This window comes from Ylistrum balloti, unplaced genomic scaffold (assembly GCF_031769215.1).
Source record: "Ylistrum balloti isolate Yb309-2 unplaced genomic scaffold, AGI_CSIRO_Ybal_v1 Utg369766, whole genome shotgun sequence".
NCBI classification, from domain to species: Eukaryota; Metazoa; Mollusca; class Bivalvia; order Pectinida; family Pectinidae; genus Ylistrum; species Ylistrum balloti.
The window spans coordinates 607,326-631,673 of NW_026781962.1; the positions used below are offsets into that span (position 1 = coordinate 607,326).

General features: G+C 35.4%; 1 protein-coding gene and 1 pseudogene across 1 annotated transcript in view; one reads left to right on the top strand and one right to left on the bottom strand.

Annotated features, from left to right (window-relative positions):
* Positions 1-2,280: 2,280 nt before the first annotated feature.
* Positions 2,281-18,127, bottom strand: LOC132543813 (uncharacterized; annotated as a pseudogene).
* A 2,616-nt stretch (positions 18,128-20,743) lies between these two features.
* The window catches only part of LOC132543818 (centrosomal protein of 290 kDa-like), a 51,925-nt gene continuing 48,320 nt past the window's right edge, over positions 20,744-24,348 (top strand). The window contains exons 1-4 of the mRNA XM_060207337.1: positions 20,744-20,836; positions 21,528-21,669; positions 22,323-22,378; positions 22,820-22,975. Of these exons, the coding sequence (XP_060063320.1) occupies positions 20,744-20,836; positions 21,528-21,669; positions 22,323-22,378; positions 22,820-22,975 (447 nt within the window). The remainder of the gene's footprint in view (positions 20,837-21,527; positions 21,670-22,322; positions 22,379-22,819; positions 22,976-24,348) is intronic.

Sequence of the window (24,348 nt, forward strand, 5' to 3'; positions counted from 1 at the left end):
TCCAAGGCATATCTGTACTGGACACACACACACAAAGACACTTTCAAGGCATATCTGTGCTAGACACCTAACACAAAGACACTTTCAAGGCATATTTGTACTGGACACCTACACACAAAGACACTTTCAAGGCATTTCTGTGCTAGACACCTACACACAAAGACACTTTCAAGGCATATCTGTACTGGACACCTACACATAAAGACACTTTCAAGGCATATCTGTACTGGACACCTACACATAAAGACACTTTCAAGGCATATCTGTACTGGACACCTACACATAAAGACACTTTCAAGGCATATCTGTACTGGACACCTACACACAAAGACACTTTCAAGGCCTATCTGTACTGGACACCTACACACAAAGACACTTTCAAGGTATATCTGTGCTAGACACCTACACACAAAGACACTTTCAAGGCCTATCTGTACTGGACACCTACACATAAATACATTTTCAAGGCATATCTTACTGGACACCTACACACAAAGACACTTTCAAGGCATATCTGTGCTAGACACCTACACATAAAGACACTTCCAAGGCATATCTGTACTGGACACCTACACACAAAGACACTTTCAAGGCATATCTGTGCTAGACACCTACACACAAAGACACTTTCAAGGCATATCTGTACTGGACACCTACACATAAAGACACTTTCAAGGCATATCTGTACTGGACACCTACACACAAAGACACTTTCAAGGCATATCTGTGCTAGACACCTAACACAAAGACACTTTCAAGGCCTATCTGTACTGGACACCTACACACAAAGACACTTTCAAGGCATATCTGTGCTAGACACCTAACACAAAGACACTTTCAAGGCATATCTGTGCTAGACACCTACACACAAAGACACTTTCAAGGCATATCTGTACTGGACACCTACACATAAAGACACTTCCAAGACATATCTGTACTGGACACATACACACAAAGACACTTTCAAGGCATATCTGGACACCTACACACAAAGACACTTTCCAGGCATATCTGGACCCCTACACACAAAGACACTTTCAAGGCATATCTGTACTGGACACCTACACATAAAGACACTTTCAAGGCATATCTGTGCTAGACAGCTTCACTAGACACCTTAACCATTTCCTTTGTCACCAATATAGAAGACAAGTAGACACATTGCTGTATTCCCTTTCCAGTCACTTCTGTACTAGAGAGCTTGACATGTCTAAACTTTTCAGTCACCATTATAGAGGACAAGACACATATACACATTCTAGTCTCCTCTGTACTGGACAGCTCGAAATGTACAAACTTTTAAGTCACCATTATAGAGGACAAGACACATACACACATTCTAGTCTCCTCTGTACTGGAGAGCTCGAAATGTACAGATTTTTAAGTCACCATTATAGAGGACAAGACACATACACACATTCTAGTCTCCTCTATACTGGACAGCTCGAAATGTACAAACTTTTAAGTCACCATTATAGAGGACAAGACACATATACACATTCTAGTCTCCTCTGTACTGGACAGCTCGAAATGTACAAACATTCAAGTCACCCCAGTACTGGACTACTATATTTGTCGACATTTTTGAGACATTTTTGTAATGACACCTAAAAATGTCACCATCCTCTAGTCATATCTGCAGTCGACAGATAAACATGTATAAAAAGGCTAACTAGACACAAAAACACTCCCAATTCTCTAGAGTTTGTGTATAAGCCATTCCTACAGCCTTTGAATCATAGAAATAAAAAATATTCAAAATTTATAGAATCTCAAATTTTAGAACCCAATTTATAAAATACCAAAGGCAAACCCTGCATCTCAAGCAGTATAGCTTGGTTACTGATCTTCAACTATCAGCATGCAATTAAAATGGTGATCTATGAGACTATTAGATAGTTACCACCTAGAATTATTAATTTTCTCTGCTATCTCGATGTAAACTGTTTGATGTGATACCAGTTTAACAAGGTATGCAAGATGTAATTTAGCATCTTCAATAATTGTAGAGTCTTTATTTGTTCCATATGAGGTTGATCTTTTCTTCCCTTCTAAATTTTCTTGGGTGATAACAAAAAATTTAAGTCTCAAAATCCAAGATGGCTACCTGTTGGCCATTTTGTCCCCCCACCCCAAACCACCTAATAAAAAAATTCCCAAATAATCATTACCAATAGTAAGAACAGTATAAGGAAGGAACCTATGATAATGCCAAATTAAACAGCCCATCATCCTACAATTGTGGACAGAAATTATTTCTTCATCACATTGACAATTACCTTAGATTTCATCCTGACTCTCCTCATCATCAGCTACTAAAGGAGTAGTGTGACCATCATCTGTCATGTGACTGATCATGTGACTTGTCTCTGCAAAATTCAAATGTTGAATTCAGAATAATGCACAACTTAAAATATTTGTTAATGGGAGGATTTTGTTCTGAACAGAAAAAACTTCTGCTAAATTATGTGAACTGTAAGTTGCAAGTTATTTTCAATTGTTATAATGACAACTGGCTTTACTGACACCAGACTTTACGAACACCTGATGTAACTGACACCAGACTTTATGAACACCTGATGTAACTGATACCAGACTTTACTGACACCAGACTTTACGAACACCTGATGTAACAAACACAAGACTTTACTGACACCATACTTTACTGACACCTGATTTAACTGACACCAGACTTTACTGACACCTGATATAACTGACACCAGACTTTACGAACACCTGATGTAATTGACATCAGACTTTACGAACACCTGATATAACTGACATCAGACTTTACTGACACCTGATGTAACAGACACCAGACTTTACTGACACCTGATGTAACTGACACCAGACTTTACTGACACCTGACACCAGACTTTACTGACACCTGATGTAACTGACACAACACTTTACTGACACAACATGTAACTGATGACAAACTTTACTTACACCTGATGTAAATGACACCAGACATATCTGACACCTGAGGTAACTGACAACAGACTTAACTGACAACTAATGTACCTGACACCATACTTTACTGACACCTGAGGTAACTGACACCAGACTTTACTGACACCTTTTATAACTGACACCAGACTTTACTGACACCTGATGTAACAAACACAAAACTTTACTGACACCATACTTTACTGACACCTGATTTAACTGACACCAGACTTTACTGACACCTGATGTAACAAACACAAGATTTTACTGACACCATACTTTACTGACACCTGATTTAACTGACACCAGACTTTACTGACACCTGATATAACTAACACTAGACTTTACTGACACCTGATATAACTGACACCAGATTTTACTGACACCTGTCTTTACTGACACCAGACTTTACTGTCACCAAACTTTACAAACAACTGATGTAAATGACACTAGACTTTACTGACGCAACATGTAACTGATGACAAACTTTACGGACACCTGAGGTAACTGACACCAGACTTTACTGACACCTTTTATAACTGACACCAGACTTTACTGACACCTGATGTAACAAACACAAGACTTAACTGACACCATACTTTACTGACACCTGATTTAACTGACACCAGATTTTACTGACACCTGTCTTTACTGACACCAGACTTTACTGTCACCAAACTTTACAAACAACTGATGTAACTGACACCAGATTTTACTGACACCTGATGTAACTGACACCAGACATTACTGACACCTGATTTAACTAACATCAGATTTTACTGACATATGTCTTTACTGACACCAGACTTTACTGTCACCAAACTTTATGAACACCTGATGTAACTGACACCAGACTTTACTGACACCAGATTTTATTGACACCAAACTTTACAAACACCTGATGTACACAGATATTACTGACACATGATTTAACTAACATCAGATTTTACTGACATCTTTACTGACACCAGACTTACTGACACCTGATGTAATTGACATCAGATTTTACTGACACCTGTCTTTACTGACACCTGACTTCACTGTCACCAAACTTTACAAACAACTGATGTAACTGACACCAGACTTTACTGACATCAGACTTTACTGACACCAAACTTTATGAACACCTGATGTAACTGACACCAGACTTTACTGACACCAGATTTTACTGACACCAAACTTTACAAACACCTGATGTAACTGACACCAGACTTAACTGACATCTGACTGACACCAGATGTAACTGACACCAGATTTTACTGACACCTGATTTAACTAACATCAGATTTTACTGACACCTGTCTTTACTGACACCAGACTTTACTGACACCTGATGTAACTGACACCAGATTTTACTGACACCTGATGTAACTGACACCAGATTTTACTGACACCTGATGTAACTGACACCAGACTTTACTGACATCAGACTTTACTGACACCAAACTTTACAAACACCTGATGTAACTGACATCAGACTTTACTGACAACTGATGTAACTGACACCAGACATTACTGACACCTGATGACATCTGATTACTCACACACCTGACATGACTTAACTGACATCTGATGTAACTTTTACTGACACCTGATGTTACTGACACCAGACTTTACTGACACCAGACTTTACTGACACCAGACTTTACTAACACCAGACTTTAATGACACCTGATGTAATTGACATTAGTCCTAAATGACACCTGAGTTAACTGACATCAGATTTTACTGACACCTGTCTTTACTGACACCAGACTTTACTGTCACCAAACTTTACAAACTGATGTAACTGACACCAGACTTTAGTGACATCAGACTTTACTGACACCAGACTTCACTGACATCTGACTGACATCTGATGTAACTGCCACCAGTCTTTACTGACACCTGATGTAACTGACACCAGATATTACTGACACATGATTTAACTAACATCAGATTTTACTGACACCTGTCTTTACTGACACCAGACTTTACTGACACCTGATGTAATTGACATCAGATTTTACTGACACCTGTCTTTACTGACACCTGACTTCACTGTCACCAAACTTTACAAACAACTGATGTAACTGACACCAGACTTTACTGACACCAGATTTTACTGACACCAAACTTTACAAACACCTGATGTAACTGACACCAGACTTCACTGACATCTGACTGACACCTGATGTAACAGACACCAGATTTTACTGACACCTGATGTAACTGACACCAGACATTACTGACACCTGATTTAACTAACATCAGATTTTACTGACACCTGTCTTTACTGACACCAGACTTTACTGACACCTGATTTAACTAACATCAGATTTTACAGACACCTGCCTTTACTGACACCAGACTTTACAAACAACTGATGTAACTGACACCAGACTTTACTGACATCAGACTTTACTGACACCAAACTTTATGAACACCTGATGTAACTGACACCAGACTTTACTGACACCAGATTTTATTGACACCAAACTTTACAAACACCTGATGTAACTGACATCAGACTTTACTGACACCAGACTTCACTGACATCTGATGTAACTGCCACCAGTCTTTACTGACACCTGATGTAACTGACACCAGATATTACTGACACATGATTTAACTAACATCAGATTTTACTGACACCTGTCTTTACTGACACCAGACTTTACTGACACCTGATGTAACTGACACCAGATTTTACTGACACCTGATGTAACTGACACCAGATTTTACTGACATCAGATTTTACTGACACCAAACTTTACAAACACCAGACTTTAATGACACCTGATGTAATTGACATTAGTCCTAAATGACACCTGAGTTAACTGACATCAGATTTTACTGACACCTGTCTTTACTGACACCAGACTTTACTGTCACCAAACTTTACAAACTGATGTAACTGACACCAGACTTTAGTGACATCAGACTTTACTGACACCAGACTTCACTGACATCTGACTGACATCTGATGTAACTGCCACCAGTCTTTACTGACACCTGATGTAACTGACACCAGATATTACTGACACATGATTTAACTAACATCAGATTTTACTGACACCTGTCTTTACTGACACCAGACTTTACTGACACCTGATGTAATTGACATCAGATTTTACTGACACCTGTCTTTACTGACACCTGACTTCACTGTCACCAAACTTTACAAACAACTGATGTAACTGACACCAGACTTTACTGACACCAGATTTTACTGACACCAAACTTTACAAACACCTGATGTAACTGACACCAGACTTAACTGACATCTGACTGACACCAGATGTAACTGACACCTGATTTTACTGACACCTGATGTAACTGACACCAGACATACCTGTCTTTACTGACACCAGACTTTACTGACACCTGATTTAACTAACATCAGATTTTACAGACACCTGCCTTTACTGACACCAGACTTTACAAACAACTGATGTAACTGACACCAGACTTTACTGACATCAGACTTTACTGACACCAAACTTTATGAACACCTGATGTAACTGACACCAGACTTTACTGACACCAGATTTTATTGACACCAAACTTTACGAACTGATGTAACTGACACCAGACTTTAGTGACATCAGACTTTACTGACACCAGACTTCACTGACATCTGATGTAACTGCCACCAGTCTTTACTGACACCTGATGTAACTGACACCAGATATTACTGACACATGATTTAACTAACATCAGATTTTACTGACACCTGTCTTTACTGACACCAGACTTTACTGACACCTGATGTAACTGACACCAGATTTTACTGACACCTGATGTAACTGACACCAGATTTTACTGACATCAGATTTTACTGACACCAAACTTTACAAACACCTGATGTAACTGACACCAGACTTAACTGACATCTGATGTAACTGACACAAGACTTTACTGACACCAACACCTGATGTTACTGCCACCATACTTTACTGACACCAGACTTTACTGACACCAGACTTTACTAACACCAGACTTTACTGACATCAGACTTTACAAACAACTGATGTAACTGACACCAGACTTTACTGACATCAGACTTTACTGACACCAAACTTTATGAACACCTGATGTAACTGACACCAGACTTTACTGACACCAGATTTTATTGACACCAAACTTTACAAACTGATGTAACTGACACCAGACTTTAGTGACATCAGACTTTACTGACACCAGACTTCACTGACATCTGACTGACATCTGATGTAACTGCCACCAGTCTTTACTGACACCTGATGTAACTGACACCAGAAATTATTGACACCTGATTTAACTAACATCAGATTTTACTGACACCTGTCTTTACTGACACCAGACTTTACTGACACCTGATGTAACTGACACCAGACTTTACTGACATCCGATTTTACTGACACCAAACTTTACAAACACCTGATGTAACTGACATCAGACTTTACTGACAACTGATGTAACTGACACCAGACATTACTGACACCTGATGTAACTGATGCAAGACTTTACTCACACCTCATGCAACTGACACCAGACTTAACTGACATCTGATGTAACTGACACAAGACTTTACTGACACCAACACCTGATGTTACTGCCACCAGACTTTACTGACACCAGACTTTACTAACACCTGATGTAACTGACACCAGATTTTACTAACATCTGATGTAACTGACACCACTTTACTGACATACAAGAGTCAATCTTGATGTCAGTAAATACATGTTTACTGACACACTATCTTATCTGACCAAATGATTCAGTCTCTCTTAATGTCAATAAAGACAGGTTAACTGACACACTGTCATTTCTGACCAAATGATTCAGTCCCTCTTGATGTCAGTAAAGACAGGTTTATTGACACACTGTCTTATCTGACCAAATGATTCAGTCTCTCTTAATCTATTGATGTCAATAAACACAGGTTTACTGATACACTGTCATGTCTGACCAAATGATTCAGTCTCTCTTGATACCAGTAAAGACAGGTTTACTGACACACTGTCTTATCTGACCAAATGATTCAGTCTCTCTTGATGTCAGTTAATACAGGATTACTGACACACTGTCTTATCTGACCAAATGATTCAGTCCCTCTTGATGTCAGTAAATACAGGTTTACTGACACACTGTCTTATCTGACCAAATGATTCAGTCCCTCTTGATGTCAATAAAGACAGGTTAACTGATACACTGTCTAGTCTGACCAAATGATTCAGTCTCTCTTGATACCAGTAAAGACAGGTTTACTGACACACTATCTTATCTGACCAAATGATTCAGTCTTTCTTGATGTCAATAAAGACAGGTTAACTGACACACTGTCTTATCTGACCAAATGATTCAGTCCCTCTTGATGTCAGTAAATACAGGTTTACTGACACACTGTCTTATCTGACCAAATGATTCAGTCCCTCTTGATGTCAATAAAGACAGGTTAACTGATACACTGTCTAGTCTGACCAAATGATTCAGTTTCTCTTGATCTTTTGATGTCAATAAACTAAACACAGGTTTACTGATACACTGCTATGTCTGACCAAATTATTCAGTCCCTCTTGATGTCAGTAAAGAAAGGTTTACTGACACACTGTCTTATCTGACCAAATGATTCAGTCTCTCTTGATGTCAGTAAAGACAGGTTTACTGACACACTGTCTTATCTGACCAAATGATTCAGTCCCTCTTGATGTCAGTAAAGACAGGTTTACTGACACACTGTCTGATCTAACCAAATGATTCAGTCTCTCTTGATGTCAATTATGACAGGTTAACTGACACACTGTCTTATCTGACCAAATGATTCAGTCTCTCTTGATGTCAGTAAAGACAGGGTACTGACACACTGTCTTATCTGACCAAATGATTCAGTCCCTCTTGATGTCAGTAAAGACAGGGTACTGACACACTGTCTTATCTGACCAAATGATTCAGTCTCTCTTGATGTCAGTAAAGACAGGTTTACTGACACACTGTCATGTCTGACCAAATGATTCAGTCCCTCTTGATGTCAGTAAAGACAGGGTACTGACACACTGTCTTATCTGACCAAATGATTCAGTCCCTCTTGATGTCAGTAAAGACAGGGTACTGACACACTGTCTTATCTGACCAAATGATTCAGTCCCTCTTGATGTCAGTAAAGACAGATTTAATGATACACTGTCTTGTCTGACCAAATGATTCAGTCTCTCTTGGTGTCAGTAAAGACAGGTTTACTGACACACTGTCTTATCTTACCAAATGATTCATTCCCTCTTGATGTTGGTAAAGGTTTACTGACACACTGTCTTGTGTGACCACATGACGACGCACACTGGCTATAAGTCATCATGACCTTTAAGGTCAGATAACCTAAAAATGAAACTTAACATCAACATGAGAGGTTTTAAACAGCAACCTTTTTTTTAACTTAAATACAGTTTGGTACTATTTTACAATGTACTGGTTGTAACAAGAACCTGCAAACAAGGTCATACAAAAGCCAAATTAACAAGCTGCTACTCCAGAAATCAAATTGAAAACACTTAGGTCTTCCTCTCAGTTGTACAGTTAGATGTCGGTACCAGATCAAGCTCCAAGAGAGATAACTCTTGGTACGGTGAAGCCTTGTTCTATAACTTGATGCTCAACTATTGTGGTTGATACTGCCAGTCTGTTCCTGCATAATTGTGACTGACAAGTAACTCAAACATCTTATTACTATTGGTAAGATTATATCTCAACACCCTCCACCATTTTCTTCTATATATTTGCAGAGAAATTAAAAAAAAAACAACTTCAAAATATGCTACTGTTCTATTAACATTAATATTAATCATTTCATTTTAACTTATAATAATGATAAATGATGTGTATTACAATAAGTTAAATATCAACAAGCTTTCTAGTTTCACCTGTGAACAAGCGTAGAAAGATGAATTTGCTGTGTCAGACATACATTGCTTTACAGGTAACAGGCTTATTCAGACAGATAAAAGTGTTCTGGTGCTTTTATTTTTTATATGGATCAATCCTGATTTATTCAAATTGTAGTTATTCCTATGGAATAAAAACATCATGGATACCATAAAGTCTTTAATTTTCATAGGAGACTTATTTTCGTTGATTTATTCTATATTTTGTCACGAAATCAAGTGTCCAGGAAAAGAATCTTTCATAAAAATTAACAGGTGGTTTCAATGAATTATTTTCCTAGTGGTTAAGCCACCAGGCCGTCTTTATTGCTAGCCCTCCACCACTAGGTTGCAGGTTAGAGGCTAATGTGGGGCAGTAACCAGGTAGTGGCCGTAGGTTGGTGTTTTTTTTTTACAGGAACTCAGACTTTCTTCCACCATTCAAACCCGGCACATCCTTACATGACCCTTCCTGTTAATACGGTGCAAACCAACCAATCTACATTCTAAGATATTTAAAAATTGGTCCTGTATACAAATGACACTTTATGGCCCTGTCCTTCAAATATTAGCCTCTTGAAAATGGAGACAGCCTATCTTGAAGCTGAGTGAAGATTTTAAATCTTGTAATTAAATAAATATCTCTCAGATCTGCAGTGTGGGAGGAAAGTTCTAAACTACCTCATAGTTTTTGCATGATGGGCAATGTTATGACTAGACAAATTGATCAACATAGTTTGCTAAACATGATCAATTATTATGAAATTTCCTGGTCTGAAAATTTTATGTGATTGGGTGCATTCAACCAAAATGGACATGGCCACTTTGTCCCCCTAAGGAGATGTCCAGACCTGTGTTGGTTTAACAGTGGCCCATGCTAATTTACCTTATTTATCTTGTATTTATCTTGTATCTTGTATTGTCAGAACATTATTTTTCACTTAAACCAAGAAGAGGGTGTGTTACAAGACAATGGTATTAGGGGGTCAAACATTATTTCTCATTGAAATAAGAGGTTCGTTTATGCCATGACAATAATACTGGTGGAGCAAATGGGCTTATTGCAGAATGATCATTTTAGTAGACTGAAACAATACCTCCTACTAAAAGCGAGGGGTGGGCTTATTACAGGACACCGGCATGGACTTAAAGCCTGATCTATAAGAACTATATCTTAAATACTTCAAAATTTCATAAAATACTTTACACAAACAAGATATTAGGCCTTTTTGAGCACCAACCTTTACTGCTTCCAAACGAAGGTTTCCAGTTGCTGTGTAGCTTGGGAAAACAAGAATCATTTTCACTTGTGTAGGGACTTGTGCGTGGGTGGTAAGAGCGTCGCCCAAGAGCCTTTGCCCGAATATACAGGCATATCATCACGGCAACCAACAAGATGACTACAGCGGAAACAAATGTTAGCTTTCTTTGATCAAGGAGGACATTACCAACACAACAATTTAGAAGGATCCCATTTGATTTGAAAAGGACCCCATTTCAAAAATTCCCAATGCAAACCTTGTACACAGGACAAACATTCAAGCTGAGGCAGACACACAAATACAAAACATATCTCAAATGCATCTCCAACATGATTTTACACACCCATATACATGTTTGAATTTTGATGTTAAATACAATTAAAAGATACAATAAGGTTCATTTTTGTTCTTCTGGGACTCATTTACGAGATATTACACATCATATTGATCTCCCCTTGTCCAAACGACTGTTTCCTGTGTTTACTTGTCCAGTTAGGGTCACATTTGCAGTTTTGATTGTCCAGTGACAGTTGCCCATGGCCACAGTCCAGTCTGGGACCAACCTGTTTCAGACAATGCAAAATTTCCAGTAAGAAAACAGTTGATACAGTTGTGTTTTCAGGATCTTTCTCACCGAGTCACTCTAATGCATATGGTTTCATTTTTTGTTTCTAACTTTTCCCAAAGCAATTTCGACTTTTTGATTTTTTAGATAAACCTTCGATAATTTTCAATTAAAAAGATCGTGAAAATCAACGCCCACAAAAACACATGATTTTACAATATCTATTAAAAACACTAATAAACGGTAAATCACTTAGATTTTAGGAATCTTTTATTTCACGAACTGACCTCTTCAGACATATTCACAAAATGCATAATTTCGTGAATTGTGATCTAGAAATGACTTTAAATTCACACATGATAGGTTATTAGATATATAGACTTCGATATCGGTAACCAAATCTGCGTGAATGTCATTAAGAATTATTTCTGTACAAATAATTTGCAAAGAATTTGAATTCATAATTCGTTCTCCTTGCATATTACCACCAAAATAAAATCTCACATAACATACAAATGATTTACAGTAACTGATAATTGATTTCACTAAACAATTTACAACTAATACTTGGTTGGTTACTATTAATAGTATCCAATGGAACCTGGAATTTTATAACAAGAGGCATAATGGACCTGCATTGTTAAGCAGGCATGCAATGCTTGTTAAAAAACATGTATAACATTACAATTCACTGACATTCAAAATGTGTCTTAGTCAAATTGTATCTAAGCAAACTTTGAATAAAGCAAGACTATGCTGTAAGGTGAACAGTATAACTTCGATCAATAAAATATAATATATAAAATAAAAAATCTGGAATATGGATCGAGGTCAATTTTCAGGCTTAATGCCAGGAAGCTGTTGGCCAAATATGACAACTCTTGGCATCTTGGTTATTGGAATAGATGCTGCTGCATCAACGCTGGACCACAATCCAAAAGCTCTTCCAGCCAGGTGAGATGAATTTTTATGAAATCAACTTCCGCCTCTTTCAAAAACTTCTTTATTATCCTCATACTTAGTTTCATACAAAAATTTCCCGGTAGAAAAAACTTTGGTACCATACCAGAGTTCTCCAGTTGGGCTGCCTGGCCTCTTCCGATATAGCATGGAGATTGGACACGTTCAATATACGAATGTACATTTCTTTATTTACACTGGGTGAGTCTTGAGACAGTCTACATTCATTGTTCACTGGATCATATAGCTGGAATTAAAAAAATAATGGCAAGTTAGATTTTAATATAAAAGTATTGTATATTTCTAGTTATTCTACAAAGTTAATGAAGATGGCTATCAATGACTGCAAAGCTCACCAGTACAGCTGAAAGAAAATACTTTCTATTAACTTAAAAAAATTCATTTCAAAATTCTTAAGGTTTCATTCAAATTAAATTTTGTTCACTTGACGTTTTTCATAGATCTTATGTCACCTGAAATATATTTTGAAGGAAGTTTTTCAAAATTAACATACAGAAAAAAATGAAAAAAAAATTGCTTTTGTGACAGGAAATTTTGATGTAAAAATAAGGTATATCATTGAAGCACACTCAATGTGAGGACAAAATCATTTCAGAGAAATACTATACCTTACTTCCACATTTTGGTACTGTCATACATCGTCTTTCTGTTGAATTGAAGAAGTTTCGCATACCTCCATACTTCAGTCGACAATTGACAGGAATACATGATCTCAGTCTGTCTTCATCAACTCCTCGACAGTCTCTTACACCAACACCAAACAGTAAAGCTGGAGAATTTATGGATAATATTCTCATCTCATGTAGATTGCACAACACACATTTTTTTAATACAATTAATTAAATGACTTAATCAAAAATTCATAATATCACTATTGTAGCACAATCTGATAATTACCAAATTAGGATATAGAAAGTGTACTCATCACACTATCTTTTTTTCCCAATTTAGACCCCAAGTTTTCACAACTCTAAACGCTGCTATTTTTCCCAAATCTAAGGACCCCGGGCCCCAGTCCCAAAATGGGGTGTGAGAGCCTGAACTATATATGGTAACATTTTGTCTGTCTAAATTTTGCCTGTTTTGCATTTAGCCATTAAGAAGAAAATTAATTTGGGCTAAAGTTTGACTTTCTGCGTCTCAGGGCAAATTTAACACTGGGAGAAAAAGAACAGTTTTAAGCAAGGGTGAAAAAATAACCTTGTGTGAATATTTCCCCATAGGTACATAGGTGTATATAAATATAACATAAAAGCATATTGCATAATAATGTAATAACTTCTATGTTTGATTTAAAAGCTGATTTATTATATCCTAAAATTTACTAATATCATATAGGGACTATTCCAGTAAAACATCTACTCCACCCTAGGACTAAGTGCTTTGTTTAGGGCTATTCAAGTAAAACATCTATTCCATCCCAGGACTCCAGGTTTTGTTAGGGAAATCCCAGTAAAACACCTATTCCACCCCAAGATTCCAGGTTTTGTTTAGGGCTATCCCAGTAAAACACCTATTCCACCCCAAGATTCCAGGTTTTGTTTAGGGCTATCCCAGTAAAACACATATTTCACCCCAAGATTCCAGGTTTTGTTTTGGGCTATTCCAGTAAAACAACTATTCCATCCCAAGACTCAAGGTTTTGTTTTGGGCTATCCCAGTAAAACATCTATTCCATCCCAAGAATCAAGGTTTTGTTTTGGGCTATCCCAGTAAAACATCTATTCCATCCCAAGATTCCAGGTTTTGTTTGAGCTATCCCAGTAAAAACCGATTTCACCCCAAGAATCCAGGTTTTGTTTTAGGCTATTCCAGCAAAAACATCTATTCCATCCCAAGATTCCAGGTTTTGTTTAGGGCTATCCCAGTAAAACACATATTTCACCCCAAGATTCCAGGTTTTGTTTTGGGCTATTTCAGTAAAACAACTATTCCATCCCAAGACTCAAGGTTTTGTTTAGGGCTATCCCAGTAAAACATCCAGGTTTTGTTCAGGGCCATCCCAGTGAAACATCTATCACATCCCCAAGATTTCAGTTTTTTTTTAAGGGCTATTCCAATAAAACATCCATTCAACCCCAGGACTCAAGGTTTTGTTTACGGCTATTCCAGTAAAACATCTAATCCACCCCAAGACTTCAGGTTTTGTTTTGGGCTATCCCATTGAAACATCTATTTCAATTAGTAGAATTTTCATGCAGGCGATAATGATAAAAGCCTTTACCAATTTTGCAAGAACGACAAAAGACATTACTTATCCTTATGACAGATCAAGACAATGAAATGTTTCCTACTTTGTACTGGTTGTGGAAACCAGTCTTTCCACCAGTCCTTTGGCACATGTGTGTTAAACGGGACAGTGACCTGCTGTTTATTCATGTCACAGGACGTGTTGGTTGAAACAAGCAGCTCACATTCTCCATTGCGATCATAGGGATACTGAAAGTAAATTTTTATTTTAATTACGTAAACATCTTGTTGTTCAGTGAATATACCTACATCATAATTTTTTACATTTATATTAACCTATTGGGACAACAGAAAATGATGTCAAACTGTATTATAATGACACATAGGAGACAAGACAACCATGATACAAGGAATAGAATATTTATTGCAACTTATTGAGAAAAAAAAAATCATTTACTGAAAATTTACGTCAATTTCATATGATACTGAAAAACAAACAGACTTCTCAAAATTGAAAAAAAAAATATTACTTCTGTTTCAAAACATCAGCTGATATGTTTACTAGCATTTAACATTACCAGTGTTGGATACAAGAGGATGAACTGCTTGGATTTCTTGGGCTCGACATCACCTTCATAATCCCCGATTAATTTTGTGCCCTAAAATTATCCAAAGAACAAAAAAATTACAACTTATAAGAAACAGTTTTATTATGCTTTAATTTTCAAATGAACCACTTAACACAGTTATAGAGAACAACAAAATTATTGTACTATCTCCACTATCAGTCTTCATAACCTTCCAAGGAATCAAAGCTGGAAAACTGAAAGGAAGTGTAATTTCACTGAGAATATCGTGCTTAGCAACATCATTTATCGTCTTAAAGTATTTCAGAGGCAACATATTCATTCAAATTAATCTTCTTTCGGAAATCATTAGGCCGAAAATTCTAATAAGTAAGTGATTTAAACTGATATTTCAAAGTCACAACAACAAAAGAGTACCGTGAAGCACAACAATACATGCCCCTCCCATGCCACAGAAATATTCAGGATCTATTACGTCAAAATACAATGCAAACAAGGAAAATATAATAATATCAATATAGAACTAGAGGGCTCTAACTCTTTTCCATATTTCAGTCACGGAGAAGGCCAGGATCAGTAAATTTTGTCTGAAAGGCCGTCGCAATAGGCTATGCGTACTGAGCATGTTTAGCCTAAAACAATGCTATATGTTTTGCTGATAAATTTAATCATATCAAGTTTTAAGAAATTGGAGAAATCAAAATGCTGTATGTAATTGTCATCTTCAAGTACCAATGCTGAACTTATTTAAACCGTTACAGTGATTTGGAATTTGGAACTACACAAAACTACACTCAGGAGCAGACAAAATTTGATACGACAAGACATAAGGGTACAGGATTGGACAGACATTGGTAACATTTTATATACACAGAAAACAAAGATACGAAAATACCAAATAAATGTTGACAAACATACCTTATTAAATAACAGTAGATACAAGGTTACATGATCTTAGTTATCATGAATGCAGCAGTCGCACATACCAATCACTTACATCTGAAGGAGTAAATTACTTAAAAATATACACAGTTACATACCTTACAGTATCTTTCCTCTGGTAGAAATATGCAGCATTTCTTCATAGCAATCTTTGTATGCACACTCACATTTCCACTGTTGAAAATATCAGCATCTGAAATGAAGAATGCAGCGAAAATGAAAATTCAAATAAAAAAAAAACGATTTTAAGGTGAAAGTGATTCTGTTTAAGAATGTTTAGTTTATACTTTCTCCATCTTGATTGAATTACATGTACATTTGTAATGCATGCAATAAACAAATTTCTAACAGGCAAAGAAGCATTATCAAAATAAACCTGGTGAGCTCTTCCAGTTTTTAAGCAGATTCTAGACCTAAACGCTGAATGTACACACTAAAGACTGAAATGAGAGCTACCTGTACCTTTTCATTGTAAAAGCTTCTATACTGGTTTCTAGGCTAGTTCATCTACAGTCCAAAACTTCCTCAAGAATAATCTCTAATGATCGCTGATATAGGTAAAGTATACTTACATAAAACCAAGGCAATTTCCCCTTTTAACACTGGCTTGAAACCAATAGACTGAAATGTATAAGAAAGCATCAGAAAGATATAATAGACTGCTGTGTCAGTGATAAATCTACGAGTTCATGAAATAAAGAGGTTTTTTAAAAGAGTAATGAAGGATTAAACAATTATGTTCTGCCCTATCATTTCCATGCCAAAATTTCTTAATACATAATTTCTTCCAGTACTTGTACAAAACGGAAATGCACGAAAAAAAATATATCAATAACAATTGTCTAATGAAAATGTCACTTACGAAAGCAGAACTAAATTGGTTTCAAACAACAAAGGGGCAATAACTCTCAAACAAGAGTACCGCAGGGCGGAACAATATACGCCCGTCCAAAACTATTTTTGTAAAAAACCTTCATATGAAGTCTCAAATTAATAAATGAAAAATTACTGAAGTTATTGAGGGGGAAAACTATTTTGCAAATGTACCAAGGGCCATAACTCTGTGACTAATGGGTGAAAAATGTTAGTTATCCAACTTGACATAGGTTTTATGGTAATAAACCTTCATGTGAAGTTTTCAATTAATCTATAAATAAATTCACGAGTTATCGATCAGAAACCTATTTTGCAAACGTACCAAGGGCCATAACTCTGTAAATAATGGGTGAAAAAATTTGATCATTGAACTTGACCTGACTTTCATGCGAAGTTTCCAATCAATCTGTAAAAAAGTATTCAATTTATCGAATGGAAACCTATGTGCAGTCGGTCGCCCGCCCGCCCGTGTAAAAACATCATGCGTCCCGTCTTTCGACAGGCATATAAAAATGTTGGCCAGCATACATTTGTAATCAAGGAAAGATGAAGCAGGTTATTAAACCAATTGCATCTGTTAGGTTTGTTTGAAAAGGCCAAAGTTTTCGTTAACATATTAAAAAAATGCTAAGGAGATCCAAAGGAAAGCTCCTCAATATGTTTTATTTTATATTTTTTATTTTAATGAAGGAATTTTTTTCTAGTGGTTTACCGGGCTATTGTTAAAGTATATGAAGCAGTAGAAAGTATGAAGTAGCATAATACCTTAATATAATAATTTTGTCTACATCCTTTTCCACTAAAGGCTGAGCACACTGCTAAAAATGACGCTGTGAACCATACAAGGGTACCAAATTGAAATCCGCATTTTCGACATTCAATGTCCGCCTCCATTCTCTAACAATTTGTAAACATCTAAAATATGAAGAGAACTTTTTTAAAAACAAATGACTATCAGTTACGATTATCATGTCAATCGATTTTTATATTTTAACAATTCAACTAAATTGGTGAACTTTTCATCCACATTTTCTGCAAACTGACTAAAATATATAATTTCCGCTCAGCTGGTCTCGAAATACATTCATATATGATTTTTTTTTTTATCAAATCGCAGTTTTCAGTGTATCTTTCATGGCCTAGCAGTTCCATAGGCATTAAAATCAGCCTACTGTCATAAATAATTCCAAATGCGGGAATATACATCTACGTCATTCCCATGTTCATCTTCAGACTTTCCCATTCAGAAACGAAAAATTCCCGCGAGTAATTACAATTTACGGAATATAAACGTATCGAGCTGTAACAAACGAAATAATGTATCGCAGATCATTGCATGAAACTGGTTTATCAGTTCGTTTTGTTTAAGTTTAATGTCCATCAGAATAAAAATAAATGATAAATACATCATATATGGATGTCAATCATAGACCATGCATACGGGTGATTAAAAAACAAAGAGACTGAAAAAGAAAGAAAACACTTGCGTCTTACTCGACATTAATTCTTTCGGAAACCACCCGTCGTACCTTCTACACACTACAGAAGATCCTATGATTTCCGAATGATAGAAAAATTGGTGTTGATACTCGCGTCTAACATTGTTTACACCGAAAATGGCGGACATTCTTCAAACTTGAAAACTGGCCGCTCTGTTTTAGTGGTGATTGTTGAGATAAAACTAATCAAAATCAGGTTTGAGTGGTAGACGTTGCGGCTATCTGCGCCTGTTTGGAATGAGGATATAAGAGGCCTCCGTCTACTGTCAATTGGCCAGCATAGTCAGGTAGAAAGCAATGAGTCGTGATTCAACATGTTTCACAGAATCAGAAAAAATGATCAGATGGCTCGTGCAATGTTACCGTACCTTAAAGATGTTCAGTAATTCCAAATAACGCATGAAAATCAATCAATACACAACATTAATTTCATTCGATTCTTCAGTAGCTGTTCTGTCAAAGCGATATTGTGACTTCTGCAGTAAAAGTGTATCAATTAAGGTACAAATACGATAACATTTATTTAACGTTGAATATTTTAGAGTACACAACATTAGCTATTAAAAAGCTATTCCGACAAACATAGCTAAAACATTGATTTAAACAATAACATGTACAAATGTTAGAAATAGAGATTTAGTTAAGACATAAAAGACCACATATACTTAAGAGTGGAGTATTAATTTTTGTATAAGAAAATACCAGAATGAAAAAAGTAGTAAGAAGCAAAGAACACATGTAAAAATAATAAGTATGACATTTGAATCTCACATAAAGTACAATTAAATAAAAATGAAGAAAAGCTGTGTGATAAATACAATAACAAAGATAAAAGTGTATGTATTAAAGTCTGGCTTGATACGGTACACTCTGTCATACACATTATAGGAACAAATGGAACTATCCCAGGTCTTGACCAGTCTCCTTAATTCATTATATGTACCTAATTTTCTGAGATAATTGGTTTCCATGCTATTCTTACTAAACTAATCAATGAAAAGGTTACAATCTTTTTCTATAATGGATTTTGAATCAGCAGATTCTTATGGTATTATCATCAGAATAGTTATAAAAGAGACAAATCTTCAACACAATCAATTATGTCATTTATAAATATGTTGAAAAGAAGTTGACCCAAGAAAGGGCCCTGTGGAATCCCTTTAAAAATACCTGACCAGCTGCTGCAATTTGGAGTCAACTTCATCTACTGACACCTGTTACTTAGGGAGCTGGAGAGGAAAAACATGCCTGACTAGAATTTGGACCTTTTTCGACTCTCTACCAATTTTTGTATATCATTGAACTGTCATGCATTTATATAGCTATGCATGGAAGTGCTCTTGATGGTCAGAGCTTAACAGGAACTGCCCATGGAAAATCTAGATCTGGACACTTATTTAAAGAGTTAAAAATCTAGAGTTTTCTCCGGCTGCTGTACATTTTCACCAAACATAAGACTTTGATGCATAAAATTTAGTGTAGAAGGACCAGGGTCTGTCAAAATGTCTAATGCCTTCTGTAGGATCCAGAGCAAATGCTTACCACTTGGAAAGTTAAATACAGATATGTTCAGAAAATTTCCACCAAAAAAAGATAATGTAAAGTGATGTAAACAGATATTAGGAATGCCCATTAAAGAAAATTCTTATGCAGAAAAATAAAATATGACAAAATGAGAACTTTTTTAATGAGGTAAACAAAAAATAAAATACCTGTAAGAGTTATAGCTACACTAAGAAAGACTGAATGTATTCCTGGCCTGTTGATGCAGTTACAATCCTGTCTAACGATCATACTATATCATTGAATGGTAATTGTCACCATACAGTAGTATTTTAAGTATGAAATTATTCCCTGTAGGAATACACTGATGATTAAAACCAGAAGAATTTCTTATCCATTACTTACATGAATTTTTGAAAGTCATGCTTTAAATTACTTATATTTCTATGTGGCTTTAACTTATCAAACATGAATGATATCTCAATTACAGCATATATAAAAAAGCAAGATGCCGCCATTGGAATGGGACAAGGTTATGGCGACTGTGCCAGAAAAGATCTCTGAGGATGACTTAGAGGATTTCTATGAAAGCTTTGTCGCAGTAAGTTCTTATAAAGTAAAATAGGTTTGAAATAATTTGATGATATGAAGTGCCTCTTTTAAAATTTTTTTTAAGCTTTTGAAATTTATGCTGTTGAAATGTTTTTATATATTATGAATTCGTTAATGGGGTTTTTATTATTGTGTTTTGTTTGTTTTTTTTTATTAAGTATTTTCAAAAATCGTGCCATTGGTCATATGAAGTGTTGGCAATGTTGGAGATATCTTCAGAAAATTTAACATATTTTGAGACTTCTAATAAAAGGGACTATAAAGAAAACAATTAATTTCTACAGTGAGGCAAGGTATAAAAGGAAAAGTAGATAAATATTGTATCATTAATGTGTATGTGTGTTGCAATACCCATTGATATGAACCAACAAAAGATAAATGGCATTAATGAGACTGTAAATGCCATTGTTACTTGAACTGCTTAAAGACATAAAAATTATGACTTGGGAAAAAATTACCTACTTGGTAAAGGATAATGCTAGCTTAGCAAATAGTTTTGTTCGGTTTGATTAATAACTGTGCATGCAAGATGACATTTACCTCAATGGCTGTGTCATTCATATCAGCAATAGTGCCATATTAAGACAAGTCAATGATTACATCTTACACTAGACACAGAACTAATCCCGATTACATTGTTACATGATTCAGTTTGTTGACGCACAGAGGTTTTGTTTCAGTATAATCCTTCTGAACAGAGTGATCCTGAAAAACTAAGGAAACTGTTTGAAGTCAGCAAAGTTGTGATGAAAACTAAACATGAATCGATTGAAGAAACTATTCAGATGTTTGAAAAAGAAACCGTTGATGCGCAGAAGAAAGGTAAAATCAAACATTAAGAAAGATTTTTTTTTCAGGTGTTTCTAGTTTGAATATTCAGCATACTTATCAAGAACCCTAGCAAAAAAGTACAGCTATTGGTAACATGTTTTATCAAAACATGATTTATGATTTATTATTGCAGTATGCCCTTCTTCTAATCAAACGAGAGTTTCTGACATTCTAATTTTGATTTTCTGTTTTTTTTTTTATAAATTAGTAGGTGAGGGGCGGGAGAAGACTTACATTCAATAGAATTAACCCCATTGTACTCTTTTACTGCCAAGATATATGTCAGTGTAAAATAAAAGGGCGTGGCATTTATGAAGAGACATCTGTGTAATAAAAAAAAAGTGGCTTTGTATCATTATTTTATGGTATGTAAGCAAGGAGCATTAGATTAAGTATATTTTTGTAAACACAAAAAAAGAATATATATTTATCTTGATTTATGAGAGCTGATATACAATAATTTTAAAATGTTATTAAGATAAGGCATATTAATTTGAATTTTATTTTTCCAGCGTAATTTAGAAAATACATATCAAGGTTTTACTGTTTGAAGATGAATGTTCCGTAGCCAGTGGAACCCCCACCCCCATGTTTTAAAAAAGATAATGTTGTTACTATGAGCTCTGACTTTTCAATTTTTACAGAGGAAGCTCAAAATAAAGAAATTGATAAATTGAAGAAGAAGGTTGCAGAACTTGAAGTAAGGCTGAATAATGTGTTATAGCTGTTTTAGAAAGCATATCTGAGGTTCTTTGTTCAATGAGGGGAAAAAATGACTGCAGTGTAACTAGTACATGTACTTTAACTCTGATTACTTTTGATGTCCATGAAGATATTCTTCCAAATGTGCATACAATTTTCCAGATATTTATTTATTTATTTGTTTATTTTTGAAAGATATGCAAGTATATTTAATGTGTAAACTTCATTGCTCTTCATAAATTTTGACAAACGATATTTTTGATCAACTAAGAGAAGTATATTACATATGTACAATTTCAGTCTCAATATCACTCGTTATTATTGGAGAGGGCTGTTTTTGGTAAATCTTCTCTTACTTCATCTGTGTAATTTAATAACTGGTGATGGAATAAGGTCTTACCCTGGATACATTGTCACATTATCCCTCATTTTAACTCAGAAATTTGGTCCGGAGTCTGGTGCTGGAACTGCTCGTGGAACTCAGGGCGCACTAAGAGATCAGGTGACCGACTTGGAGAGAAGACGAGAGGAACTTGAACAGGATGTTAAAGATCTTCAACGAGACTTGGCTAGCGAAAAACGTGCAGCAGAGAAGGTAGGCTTTACTTGCATCAAATATCTTGAGAGATAACTGTACGTGCTCAGAGTTGACTGATGTAAATTGAAATTTTTCTGAATCATTGTTAAAATATAAATCAGGACATGCAATAATCCCACAGTTCAATAGATTTCCTTTATTTTTAGGTGATTTTAAGATAATGCCTAGTAACTGTATAAATTTGAACTTTTCAAATGAATTAGAACATTCAGACAAAAAGTATATTCAGGTTATTACAAATACTGTTATTTTGTTTTCAAATCCTATTAGCTAACTTTGTAATTAATGTAGGATTTTACTTAACAGAAATACTGGAAAACCTTGTGTACCGCCAGCGATGATTAAGTAAAAATAAACAATTTCTGGTTGAATTTTCCTTGCAAAGATTGATGCACAATATCGTATTATAGCAGGCTTGTAAATGGACGCATAAGAAATCTCTTTTTTTTTAGAATTCAGGCAGTATTCTTGTAATAAAATGATCAAAAGCAATAATCAGCTTTGTCAGGTTCCAATAAATTGTAAACTATGTAAATGATAGGGAAGAAAAATTGAAAGTCCATTCACTTATCAATTACTACCTTAATTATTTTAACGATATAAGATATTTTATTTACTCTTTAAAACTCATGTAAATCTTGGCTCACTTTATTAAAGAGTATGATATCTTATAACTCAACAAAAAGATCATCTACTGTGCTGATATTTCTAACATTGTCATTTGTTATCAAATTAAGAAGGTTATTATCTGGTAGACAGACAGACCGACAGACAGACAGACAGACAGACAGACAGACAGACAGACAGACAGACAGACATTCTTTATTTCCTCTTATTACAAGAGATTTTGCCAATCAGTCAATACACAGGTGTGTTACATTTCAATGTATACATAAATATTTTCCCAATCAAACGTTGAAGTCAACTAAATATTATATCAGTGAAACATCAAAATTAGAATTATGCACTCATCTCTCTCACCATTTCATGGAGATTCACTGCCACATTTATCATCAAGTTTTCCAGCTCGTACTCCTGCACTTGTACATAAGATCAATCTCCCAAAATTTATAGATTTTGACAATGTGCAATGCATGTATTTCTAGAAACACAATCTTAAAAATGAAGCTAATTGCTCCTTAGCGAGGAAAGCTTTCGGATACTGTAAAATGTACTTATTTTGGCATTTGAGATTTTAGAACATTGTCACTTTTGAACAGTGACAAATTCACACATTTGCAATAATAAATAATTTGTATGTTTGTTTCAATGAAACACGCAATCTAGTGCAAAACATGTTAAAAATAGATTACCCACTAATATATGTACATTTACATAAGTATTTTGAATGAAGATGTGACATATATTTT